Source organism: Akebia trifoliata, chromosome 12 (genome assembly GCF_017979445.1).
Source record: "Akebia trifoliata isolate Shusen 1 chromosome 12, ASM1797944v1, whole genome shotgun sequence".
Classification (NCBI taxonomy): Eukaryota; Viridiplantae; Streptophyta; class Magnoliopsida; order Ranunculales; family Lardizabalaceae; genus Akebia; species Akebia trifoliata.
Window position 1 is genome coordinate 33137969 of NC_141386.1, and position 13403 is coordinate 33151371.

Below are 13403 nucleotides of genomic sequence, written 5' to 3' on the forward strand. Positions count from 1 at the left end.
AACCACGTCAAAAATGGTTAAAAAAAAAAAATTGGACGATTTTACAGTTCTTGAACTTGTTTTGATAAGGTTAGAAGTTTCGGGATGGACTGATTTTTGGTGATAACTCATTCCAAAACTTTTAACTCATATAAGACAAAATAATTTGACCATGGGTGGGTTTATTAATTTGTGGGATGCTTATATACCTATCCATGGGATATAAGAGGTAATATCTTTCTAAGTATAAGGACATACTTGTCTGTACCCAAAAAACAAAAGGCATACTTGTTCGTGCCGAAAAAAGTAAAGTGCTTATCGCTTTAGCGCTTTTTTTTTTTAACATCAAAATAGTGCTGAATTTTTTTCTTATTTTCAACGATAAGCGCTAAAAATATAGAGTAAACAAACACGTTATTTTGACAAAAAGTGTTGAATTTTTTTTTTTCCAGTAAGAAACACTGCAAAATAACGCAAACAAACACCACCTAAGACTAATCTGACAATCACACAATCCATCCCCTTAGAAAGTCCTATGTACAACTGGTTGAGTGCAAGGTCAACCGGACCTTAGAGGGTGGCCCCAAGAAATTCATTGCTTCGTGAGGTTTCAAACACTTGACTTATCCTTCCTGACAAGCTTATCAACGCTTGGCTTACCACTAGGCCCAGGTTATGCAAAATCCCGATTCCATACAACACAACTTATAAGAAAAGAGAGTTGCAATTGGCATCACAACTTTTACTCATTACACTCTCAAGTTCTTAAATTATTTATCACTCTAATTAAAGATTAAAATACACCATTCAAACATTATATAAATTTTGTTCAAGTTATTACCTCAACATTACAAAGCATTATAACACATTCTTAGGCTCGTATAAACTCTTAAATATAATAGATAAATATCATAGAGAGAGAGAGAGAGAGAGAGAGAGAGAGAGAGAGAGAGAGAGAGAGAGAGAGAGAGAGAGACTCTATTGGCATCCCAACTTTTACTTATTCGATCATTTCCTTTTTAATTTAAGTGAATCTCCATTTCATGCGTTGAATATGACAAAATTTCGAGTTAGGGTACATTGTTCATTTCAATTTGCAAAACACGCATCCGTCATTTTTAAAATTTACGAATTTATGAGTTTGTCACTTTTAATATCTACGGCTTTGTAAATATACCAGCCAATTCATTGATTATAAAGTGACGAATTCATCCCCAAATGCATGTTTTGGAAATTAAAATGAACAGTGTATCGAAACTGGAATGTGGACATAAGTTGCCCACGTTTTAGAAAAATCCATTTTAATTGGATCTAACAAGTAAAAGTTGGAGTGTCAATAGCAAATCTCTAATAAAAACGAGGGAATTAATCAACGGCTATAAAACTATCTACAATTCAAATTTCGAGATACGTGTAGCTGTAGGTACTTGGAAGTTCAAGACTTCAAACTCGATCTCCTCAAGAATGGCGTCGAATAGTTCCTGTTAATGGGTTTCTAATCTGATCCATCTTTTGGATTAATTCCTTCTCTTAATCCCCAATCAAGGAACCCTTTTAACTGTTTAATTTCAAGCTTCTCTGGAGCTCTTGCTGTTCTCTTATGGGTACAAAAATGGCGAAGATGAGATCGTTCTGGGTTTGGGCGATTACATCTCTCTTCTTCAGACTGGTTCTCATATATTTCCCCAAGAATCTCAATCTGGGTTCTCGCCCAGAAGTAGCCACACCTCTCACTAGTCTTCGTCGCTGTAATTTTTCTCATTCACATTAACCATCTTAGGGTTTTGTCAATCTCCAGTGTTTCATTCATGTGTTAATTGTAATTTGGTTTGATTTAAGGTTTCTTGTTTCATTATTCTGTAGTGGCTGAAGGTTATTGGTTAAAGCAGTCATCTATGTCTCCTTACGCAGGTTCGTCTCTTCGATTTAATGGCATTATGGAATCCAATGTAGTTTGAACTAATTATGTCCAATTCTCTGTTATTTCTCCTTTTTTTTTTGTTGGTTTTGGATTAAATTGAGATTGGGTTTATCTTGTTCAGGATCTATGTACCATGGTTCTCCTTTATTACTGTCTCTTCTCGGGCCCCTGACGGTTAAAAGGTAGCAAATGAACTTAACTTTCATGCCCATTTAAGTATAGAATCCATAGAAGTCGATGTGATTGATTTTATCGAGAGTCTTGTTGTTTGCTTTATTTATTTTTTAAAATCTGATTTAACTTATTGTAAGTATGCGATCAATTTAACATTTTACTTTTTACTGGTGATGCAGAGCTGAAGTGCAACCTAATCATCTTGTACTCAGGTATCGAATTTATCTAAATTATTGTTTTCTGTTGTTATATTTCATCTTTTTTTTTTTTTTTTCTTTCCTTCGATATCTATTTATATTTGATGGGTAAGCCGGACTTGAACACACATTTCATCTTAGTGTTTACTCACCTTATCGATCACAATTTGTTTAGTTACATTGTTAATGTCAACACCTCTTGTACACAGTGTGTTGTTTGTGATTGCAGATTTTGTCACTGCAATGCTAATCCGTGCAACTGGTCATAAGCTTCAGTTCGCATACACCCAGAGCATGAAATCACTAAACCGTGCAAAACTTTTAGAAACTTCAGGTAAATTTCGAATTACTTTAAAATTCTCCACTAAGCTATGTTTCAAGGGTGACCCATTTCTGAAATATTTGTGTCTATACACCATCTATGACACATGTTAGATAAGGGTGTTTAGTTATCAATGATCCCAAAACCAAACGTATTATATACTAAATTTTTGGTTGTTCTACAACTGTTATATGGGTTCCGGTTTTAGTAGAATATCCGACAACTGTCTGTTGAATTGAAATATGTAATGTAAAAAAGAAAAATAACAATAACAAGAAAAGCTGTTTCTAAAGAAACTTGACGTCCTTGGTACTATATTTAGGTGCTAGTTCAGGGGTTCTATCAGTTCCAGTTCCAATTCCATTTGGATTGCTAAGTACTCATATCCAAAAACCTATAATATAAAAATGGTTCCAGTGGAATATAGGCTTATGTTTCTAATTTGGTCCAAGGAAACAAAAATGATTAAATTGTATCTACGAGTCCCTTATCCAGAATATACTTAGCAACTGAACCATTTTATGGTACATTGGAAGTGATTGAGACATGTCTAGGTAGTTGGTTTCTAGGGTAGGTGTTCATTATTCCAATTTTGAGGCATTTTGTAAATAGAGAGGCATGGGAAATAACAGGTTTTTCCATGGGCTAAAGGGTATTTTAGGCTGGGATTGGCTGAGGGGCATTAGCCTTTTCTGGTAGTGGAAAATCCAAGGAATTGTGGACCAGTAGATAAATTTTCCTATGCTCTCAGTTGGCCTTGTAATCAATGCAATCATAAAAAGGAAAAGCCTTTGGGATGCTGTGGTGCCATCTGTCCTTGATAATGGATGATGAATGGTGCGAGTAGATGTTGGAATTATTGACTTTCATTGCTAATTTTGGAGCTTGTTTGAATTGGACCCTGAAATTTATGGTTGTTGAAATGGCTGGTGAAATATCTAATACAACGACCGTATTGAAAAAAAAAAAAAAAAAAAAAAAAAAAAACTAAATTTGAAGTTAGTTGGGATGACTAACTTTCATTTCTCACCACTACTGACAGGTAACAATAAGGAGTTACTGAGTTAGGCATTGCCTATTTATGTTGCATCCAAACACATATCTTGTCTTTTTTGTTTTTTTTTTCTTTTTCTCTTTTATGGTCATTATGGACAAGGTTGCTACTTTTCCTTTACCACAGGTATACATCCTACAATTTCATGCTGGAAAATGGAAAATTTTGAAGTTAATCATACCTCACCTACATTTTTTCTTTTCATAAATAGGTAAAGGGTTAATAGTTAACATGGTGAAGTTGGGTTCAGGGGGGTTTGAACCTTGGACGTGGGAACACACTCCACACATCTTACCAACTTAGCTAATTTGACACTTTGTACCTCACCTACTTTCCTAACTCCAATGTTATTTTCTACAGTAAACTTATTCTTATGAGTAATCGCATTACACCCAAATGAGCTAATTTTATTTTCTTACATTGAAGTTTGCGGCATTTATTCTTTCTATTCATTAACTGATGAATTGTACTTTTCATGTAATTTTTCAGACATACTCTCTGCTGGAGATATTGCTGCTCTTACATACTTATGGAATCCTCTTACAATAGTGACATGTATGGGCCTGTCCACATCCCCCATTGAAAACCTTATGGTTGCTTTGTCCCTCTATGGAGCATGTTCGGGTAAGAAGCTGGCAACCTTTTTCTAGCATGTCTATGGTACTATATTGGTTTTGTGATTGTTATAGGTCAATTTAAAAGGTTATGTTTCCATTTTGTTGTGGAGAAGTTGGAATCTTCTAGAAAGGCCCAAGGAGTGCTAAAATGTTGCGGGCTACTTGGATAAGAGTCTAAGGGGTCTGGTAGTGTTTGATTGTGTATGTGGTAGGAAAGACTTTCAATGTATCTAGATGTTTCTAAGGGGAATTCTAGACTTAGGGAGCTAAATATTTTAGGACGCTCTAGAGTGTAAAGAGTTGTAGGGTATTATAGAGTGTTCTGTAATCGTTAGGTTGACACCATGTGATTCGATATATACTGTCCATTACACCTCCCCAAGCCTATATAAGGGATGGTGCTTCATTTGTACATTAGCCTGAGTGAGCAAAGCTTCCAAGAGTTTAAGCATGTTGTGAAAGGCTGACTTGAGGTAGATCGTGGGGATTAGCTTTACGACAGAAATGCCACTGTTGTGCCTACTAAAAACAATTGATTTTAAACTGGCAAAAATATTATTTGAAGTGTTATACATGACAACTTTGTATTTGACAATGGATCTTTTTATGAAGATGCTTATGCACCTTCATTTGGCATTTACGACAGAAATGCCACTGTTACGCCTACTAAAAACAATTGATTTTAAACTGGCAAAAAAATATTGGAGATTATGAATATTCATGTTTTGCTGTATTACAGGTTTAGCTCCTTTGGCAGCTTTTGGATGGGTCATTGCAACACATTTGTCTCTTTATCCTGTTATCTTAATCATACCGGTATGCATCATTTTCTTTCAGTTGTTTGGACTCAGAAGTCTTTTTATGTAAGATATGGACCTAACTTCCAAGCAAATATTTGCCATGATTTCTTTTTTTTCTTTTTCCTTCTCAGCTCCCTCATATTTATCTCTCTGTTGGTTTGGGAATTTTGGCTTTATTTGTTTCCAGGTGATTCTTTTATTAGGATATGGTCCAGATGTTCCTCCAGGGAAATTGTTCCTGCAAAGAAATTCAAGTTCAAATGGAAACAACCCAATCCCCGCAGTTCACCGTTTCTCATGGAGACCGGTTGTGCATTTCATGTTGTGGGCATTTATCTGGTCATTATATGTGTTAGTTCTATGTAGCATCTCCCTTAAACAGTATGGTGGCCTGTCGGAAATGTTTAAAAAGTAAGTTTATCTTGCATTACGTGCTTTTTAACATTTGTTAGTGCAGTATAGACAGTGTAGGCCACCTTCTGTCAAATTTACCATTGCATGTTTCAAAGGCTTGCTGGATTAACTTTTGTTATGGGGGTTTTGTTGCATGATCGTTCCTAGGACAGTACGCATTTTTATAGTGATTCATAGCTTCATGAATCCTTACTTGACTAAGATCATTTAGGGTTAGTTACGATTATTCTTCACTTCTGGAAAACCACAATTCAAATTCTTTCTTCTATACATTTCTCCTACTTTTCTATAACTATGAAAAACACACCTTTGATTCTCAATATCTGTAGGTATTCTTGTTCCCTATTATCCTTATTGCATGTCTTGAACTTGCATTTCGCATTGCCATAGATGTCAACACATTTAAGATTTTAATGGTTTCATTTTTTTCAATTTGTTGCACAAATAACATGTCTCGAAAGTACAGGTGCTCAATTGTTTGCTTAAATCTAAAATGATAATTACTTTATTTTTCATCATTTTGCACAACATACACCTTTCTTGAAGTTGTGTTGACTTAGTCCTTGCTTCAACCTGTACGGTGTCTGGGACCAATGTGCACATCATCCAATCAACTCTTTCATTCACTCTACTCTATAAGTCTTGATTATGGACGAATGTCTTTCTTTCAAGTGAGATGGTCCCTTTTAGAAGTTATTATAAATAGATCAGTAATCTAACGATGTCTTGATTATTTTCTTTTCTCGGCCTTCTCTTGCAGAACATATGGATTTATTCTTACTGTTGAAGACCTGTCCCCAAATATTGGCGTCTTATGGTATGCTGGGAATAAAATCTGTATTTTGTCGAAAATTTTAGATTTCGTATGACATTCTAAATGTTGCAATTATGCTCTTAACCATGTGGTGATTGAGTGCAGGTACTTCTTTGCAGAAGTTTTCGACTTTTTCAGAGATTTCTTTCTAATAGTTTTCCATGTGAATATTATATTCATGATATCGCCACTAGCCATACGCCTGAACCACCGGCCATGCTTTCTTGCCTTTGTTTACTTGGCAATCTCATCAATGCTTAAATCTTATCCTTCGGTAAGTTTCCCCTGTTTATTTTTGCATATATGTTCCACTTTTATGAGGATTGAGTTCGGCACTTGTTTCATTAGAGATTGCCCATATCTTTCTATATCCAATTAAAAAGTTTGGTGAGAGACTAAGATGTATGTTATACCAAGTTAACCATTCTTTTACAGTCTATACTGATTAGTATATATGATATGGCTTATATAATATCATGATACTTATCTATGAACCAGACAGTGTATCAGGCTTCTCAAAGGTGTAGTGCCAGACAACTGGTATCATATGTCCGTGTCCTTGTTGCACAGCTTCCTACTAACCCACATTGAACTTTCTAATTTGAAAACCAGCCTTACAAGTACAATCTTTTGGAAAATCCATCTGACCATCTTTTATTTCTTATCCCAAATATTGGGTCCAGGAGAATATCCTTTCTTGCCATTCAAGTCTATTTTGAGCCATATATTGGGTCCGGGAAACCCTTTTTCACTGTTAGCAGGGCTACCTAAAAGAAGAAAATAAAAAAGAATTTAAAAGCCAACCCTAAACTGGAATCTCATCCCTAAGTGTGTTCTAAAGATGACTGCATGCATTTGTCTTCTTTCTACTTATTGTTAGGGATCTGCTGCCCTTTTGTTGTTGTTAAACCAAATTCACTTAAATAATGTGGGGCGTAATCCTTTTTTTACTCCGTCTCTTTGTTTTATTCAAATTTGATTAGGTTGGTGACTCTGCTTTATACTTGGCTTTGTTGGGCTGGTTTGTTAATGAACTAGCAGGTAAAGCTTCAGTAAAGCCTGTAGTTTCTGTTGTTTTTTGACATGGGTTGACATCTTTTCACATCTACTTATAATGTCATGCAGATATGCAATTCTCTTTCTTTCTATTCTGTGGATATGTTGGAGTCACACTCCTTAGCCCTGTGATGCACAACTTGTGGATATGGAGGGTACCTCTCTCTTTCTCTCTCTCTCTCTCTCTCACATACACACGCACACACACACAAACACACTAGTGTTGGCATTTATGCATCTACAACGCCACATGGATGGACATTGCCCTAAACTATATTTCTTCATAAAATTCACAGGGTACTGGCAATGCAAACTTCTACTACGCAACTGCCATGGCTTATGCTTGCTTGCAGGTATGGCTCGTTTTCTTATTTGTAAAATTTATAGCTAAAAATTAATTTTGTGACCTTTCCTCTTATTTTCTTTTCTTGGTTTCAAGCCTGTTTGAACTGTGATTTTTGTTCTGAAAAAGAAAATATTTCTTGGAGCTTTTTGGACAAGGAATGATACCCATTTTCTGAATAAGAATGACAATCCACAGAGGGCCATCTTTGGAGATGGATCATTTTAAACCAAAATGTATTGTAGAGACAAGTATAGTTGACAACCATGGAAAGAAATGTGTAAGTATTGAAGCTAAGGAATTGTTATAGTTGGAAACAATTAAGAAGATTAGTAAGCATACAACGTGACAAATTGAATGAGAAATTTTGTACTTTGGCATGAAGGGAAGGATCTATAGTTCATTATATCTCCACTTTACCCGTAGTCAACAAGCCAGAAGACTCAGAAGTAGGACATCTAGAATCTGGAAAAATATTATGAAAACAGTTTTTTTTGCTTTATTTGCTAATGTATATGAATTGCTTGATAAGTGTTTACATGCTTCACCCACTTAACCCATAATTGGTTTCTTGTGCAGATTATTTTGGTGGTCGAGAGTGTGAGTGCTATGCTGCATCATGACAGAATGGTAAGAAAACAATCTACTGCACAACCTTGAAGTGGCCAATTTTGGGGGGCACATTTATTAACCTTTGTGGTAGCATCATTCCACTTCTGTTGGGATTCTACATAACAACCCAAAACACCAAAGGCGATGGAGTAATTCTATCTTCGACCATCTACGAAAACTTTATTGTGGTCTACTTTGGGGTGGTGATTGTTTGTCAAACCATTAGATGGTCTTTTTTGGCTGAGTGTTGCACGATTATTCACTATTTTGTTAAAGAGTTGAAGGTTTACGGGAGTTTTTCCATTGTTTGCTTGGCTTAGTTGAAGGAAACCATAGGTATAGAGCTCTGGAATTTGTTCATTTTCTGACAAGTTTGAGAAACAGTTGCTTTGTAATCAAGGAAATTCAATCCAAGGACGTCTTGTGCTTTGTAAGTAGGGGCGTGAAGTTGATCATGAATACGAAGACACTTTTGGATAGGATTTTACCAACGTAATTTTCTGTTAGTAGAATGAACATTTTAAATTGAATTATCATTTCATTTTACTCCAATTTTTATATACATTTGAAAGGGTAATGACACCCTATTTTGCATGAGAATAATAATTTTTTGACACCCCCTCTGACATACGCTGCGCCCCCTCATGTGCCATGGGCTAGAACCATTGATCTTTTTTCTCAGGATGCACAACTGCTCTAATGGAGATGCGCAGTTGTGTATCATGAGGAAAAAGATCTACAGTTCTAGCCCATGCCCCGTTGTGGGGCGTCAGAAAATCACAACTCTTTGCATAATCCTTTGTGTATGTACGCAGATTGATCTGAGCGATCCTATCTGAAGTTCCAATCAATTGGCTGATCCCATTTGTATCAGGGTTTGTGGGACCGGAAGGGTTTAAGAGTATTACTTCCTAGGCTGCCCGACAATAGGAAGTGTTTGGTGCCCACTTCTTGTTTGGTAGACCACCAAAAATGTATTATAATTTGCTGAAAATTTTATTTTTCAAATCTGTCCCTCTTTTTATTCCAAAATTACCCCCCTGGTTTTTGTTCTTTTAGTTCCTATTATTTTATTAGAGCTGCTATAGCCACACCAACTTTTGCTAATGCCACACCAATTCTTATGTGAATCGCCAAAGAATTGCCCATAGTTGGGGTTATCGATGGTTTGGGCTTACATCTATCATCATCAAAATCTTATCCGAATCTTGTTCCTCCATTCCGCTTTGTCGAGACAACACTTCTCTCCTTGTTTAGTGGTGCCAACACCACCATTCAATTTATTTGTTTATCACAACTTGCCCTAGATGAAGAAAGACAACATGTCACGGGTAGGTAGTTATCTTGTTTGGTCTTGGTCAACTCTTGAGCTTCATGGATTCCATGTCCTTTCTGTGGATGGAAGTTGTTTAAGCCAATAATGTATAACTTTTTACGCAGTGTTTGGATTGAGAGAAATGGAGAGAAGAGAAGAGAAAATAAATGAGTTTCTCTCCATTTCTCTTGTTTGAGAAAAAAATTGGACAGAAGAGAGAAAATTTGGTGAGTTTTCTTTCTCTCCAAAAATGGAGAGAAAGTCTTCTAAAATATTTTATAATTTCAACTCTACCCCTAAATCTTTTTTAAGATATTTTAAATTTTCAAAATTATCCTTAGTTCTCTCCTACAATCCAAACATGGTGGAGAGAAATTGACTTCTTTTTTCTTCTCTTCTCTTAATGAGTTTCTCTTCTGTCCACTTCTCTCAACTCAAACATAGCCTTAAGTCAAATTAAAAGTAGATCAAATCTTATTTTAAGATGGTTTTTAGTAGTACAATGAACTATTTCAACATTTAAAACCCTAGTTTTTAATGTCTTAATCCCAATTGCCCGTTAACATCTTACACATGTAGCTGATGTAAGTCCATGACACCTTGAAGTTTTGTAATTGGTCCATGTAAAGGGAAAATCAAATTTTCTAATTGGGCTCGAGCTTAACGTAACCAAATCGTCTGACCTTGCATGGACATGCACACACTACCAAACATAATATCTACGCTTAAACCTTTTTTTTCCTTATCTTTTAACACTTAGGGTTTGTATGATTTTGTGGGGAAATCAGCAAGAAAATGGCTTTCTAGAACAATGTGATTTATCAGAGTAGGAGTGTGCATTCTATGGAAAATCAATTTTTGGAGAAAACAATTTTTCAGCAAAAGGTGGTTTCTGAGCTCTTGCAAGTGGGTACCTTTGGTCCTGTTTTCCATAGTCAAGTAGTAGTGATGACCACATCACTTGCATCACTCAAAATTTCTATATAGTTTTTTCTTCAAGTTGGTGGCAGTTAAGTTTTAAGTTATTCTCTCATTTAAGAATCACTAACACATATTATATGGACAGTATGTCACATGATACCTAAAAACATGATCGGGTGTTACGTGGATGTGAAGCACAAATTTTAAGATATCTAAAAAAATTAAAATAAAATGTCCACCATTATTAGATACATTTTAAATTTAATCATCCTAGAGGGACTGTGTAGGACATTGTGTAAGACATTGAGTTGATGTGGATGTGTGCAAATAATCATAGATGCTTTTCACTCGTATCTCAAGAAAAAACATCTATGGTTATGTGCACAAATTTTCCTTTCAAATTTGTGAGTTCTATGATTATCTATTTTTTTTTTCCTATAATAAAATGCCTAATCTTAGGCATTAATCTAAGAGGACTGAGATGTCATTTAGGCTAATGTGAAAAAAGAATCTTGCTCTATATGATCCTTTGGTCCATAAAACATTTTTACACACACACTATAGATATAGGCCCCGTTCGATAGATAAAGTTTGTCCTATAAAGGTTATAAGTTTTGGAATTGGCTGATTTTCTATGAGGATGATCACAAAAAATCAACCCAATTTGGAACTTCTAACCCCGTCAAAAGTTATTTAGAATTGTGGACTGTCTATTTTTTATTGTTAATTTGTAAATCACATTTGATAGGGTTAAAAGTTTTAGATTGAATTTTTATTTTTCAGAAGATGATCTCCTTACCATAGAGATTACCCTCACAAAAAAATCAGTTCAATTCAAAACTTTTAAGTCATATAGAATAAATTTTGTCTTCTGACGTTGTCTCACTAACGTCATTTGCTGAACACTACCCATATATATGAGAAGCGTTCGAAGACCCTAAAGAGAGCCAAACATTGTGCTAAACATTTTGCAAAATAAGGGTTAGAAATTTCAGAATGGGTTGATTTTTGGTGAGGTCATAAAAAATAAGCCCATTCCAAAATCTCTAACCCATGCATTGAAAAAATGTTTGGCTCTCTTTAGGACCTCCGTACGCCACCTTATATATATAAGAGAAAAAATACGACTTTCCGCAAATCAAGAGAAAGACAACTACTAATTTCAACATAAGCATGGATATCATTTGATGATTAATACAATTTGAATAAAGATAAAAATTGAAAATAAGATTTATGCTATATCACGTTGATGATTTTCACTTGTATCAACAAGAAGGCATAGTTTAGAAAAAGATCAAACGGATGTAATCCCATCTTCAGGGTCTCCAATCTCGAGAATTGGAAAGGACCCAAGAAAATGACCATAAGAAGAAAGAAAGGTTGTTTATGGATTTTTTTATTTTAAATCTTTCATAGAGAAGTAATTTTATCTATTAAAAACTTACCTAAATTGTTGGGATTAATTTATATTATGGGAGGGTCATCAAGTGATGTTCAAGTAAGCTAAAATTCAATGTACATTAAATAGTGCATATTGACCTGTCTTACTAAATTTAGAAGCTCATTGGATTAAATTAAAAGCCTATAGTTGATGTATGATTTGTCTAAAAGGTACATTTTATATTAATTTAATTTTCTTAGAAATTATTATTATATAAGGTCGGTGTGAGTCCAACCAAAAGTTTGTAGTTGAATAAGGATTATAGGTTAAGTGTTGTTGACCTATAGAGCTTGATCACATAATTGTCCTTATTAAGTTGTTTTTGCATCAAAAGGAACCTTTGGTCCCACGAACACAAGATTTCATCATCCTCTTAATATTAAAAGAGATGGTTAATAAAGCTTATAATATATGATTGATGATACGAATTGGGATCGTGTACTCCAGCAAGTTATGTTGCAATCAGATTACCAATCTCCTTTGCCCTTAGTGAGTTGATTCAACGCTAAAACTAGCGACATGGGTTGTTCCCTCTGATTGTGTGTTCTAAATTGAGATAGGACGTGCCACACTAAGGACCAATCCCTTCCCAAAAGAGTGGGGAAAAAAAAAAAATTCAATTTGAATATTTTTTTTTGATTTGGATAAACTTTTAGTTAATAAAAGAAAAATAAAAGATTTCTAGGATCATCACATCCTTGATCAATTTCTACCTAGCAAATCTCCTTGATGGGACCTTCTAACAGCGAGTCTCGATCGATCTAAATGTATGACAGGCCTTCATGCCCTTTCTTTTTTTCTTTTCTTGGGTTATTTAAACATACCCCTCCACTTTGGTGAATATTTGATATACCTCATATATTTTCAAATTTATGAGATGCCCCTTGAGTCCTTGACCTTAGTCTCTCTCTAATTGATTAGTGAAAATAATTTAAATGAACTAGTCTTCAACCTTTAGTGGAAAAAAAAGCTTTTGGTCTTTCTTCCCATAACCTTCTATCTTCAATCTCTTGAGTAACACTTTTTACCCTCATCTTCAATGCTAATATTGTATCTACTTTAACCTTAAGTCTCAAGACTAACATATAATTTTTGAAGAAATAGAAGATAATGAAAACCCATCGAGGGTTGGTGAGATGGCCAAGACCACACCTTAAGAAGTGGAGGTCTTGAGTTCAACTCCCCCCATAGGGGCCACTCTCAAGAATTTATAATAGAAATTACTTGGTGCATGCTGGAGGAGGGGATTGCACATGCTCCGAGGATTAATCAGGTACTCTAAGAGATTCAAATATTATGATTCCAAAAAAAAATCGATAAAAAAAAATTGAGGGATTTCTATCAAAGGGTTAGGACAAGATTGAAATCGATGGATAAACAATAAGATTAAATTAGATTAAAACTAGTTTATAATAGAAATAGA

At 34.9% G+C, this 13403-nt stretch overlaps 1 protein-coding gene across 1 annotated transcript; it reads left to right on the top strand.

Annotated features, from left to right (window-relative positions):
- The first annotated feature begins 1398 nt into the window (after nucleotides 1-1398).
- On the top strand, nucleotides 1399-8799 carry LOC147389656 (GPI transamidase subunit PIG-U). Its single transcript, XM_086418548.1, has 14 exons — nucleotides 1399-1727; nucleotides 1843-1890; nucleotides 2022-2082; nucleotides 2254-2286; nucleotides 2481-2605; nucleotides 4137-4271; nucleotides 5004-5080; nucleotides 5252-5475; nucleotides 6239-6295; nucleotides 6398-6566; nucleotides 7276-7333; nucleotides 7418-7503; nucleotides 7645-7701; nucleotides 8271-8799. Exons 1-14 carry the CDS (start codon nucleotides 1580-1582, stop codon nucleotides 8349-8351), a joined length of 1359 nt encoding a protein of 452 aa, XP_086274674.1. The 5' UTR covers nucleotides 1399-1579; the 3' UTR covers nucleotides 8352-8799.
- Nucleotides 8800-13403: the final 4604 nt, after the last annotated feature.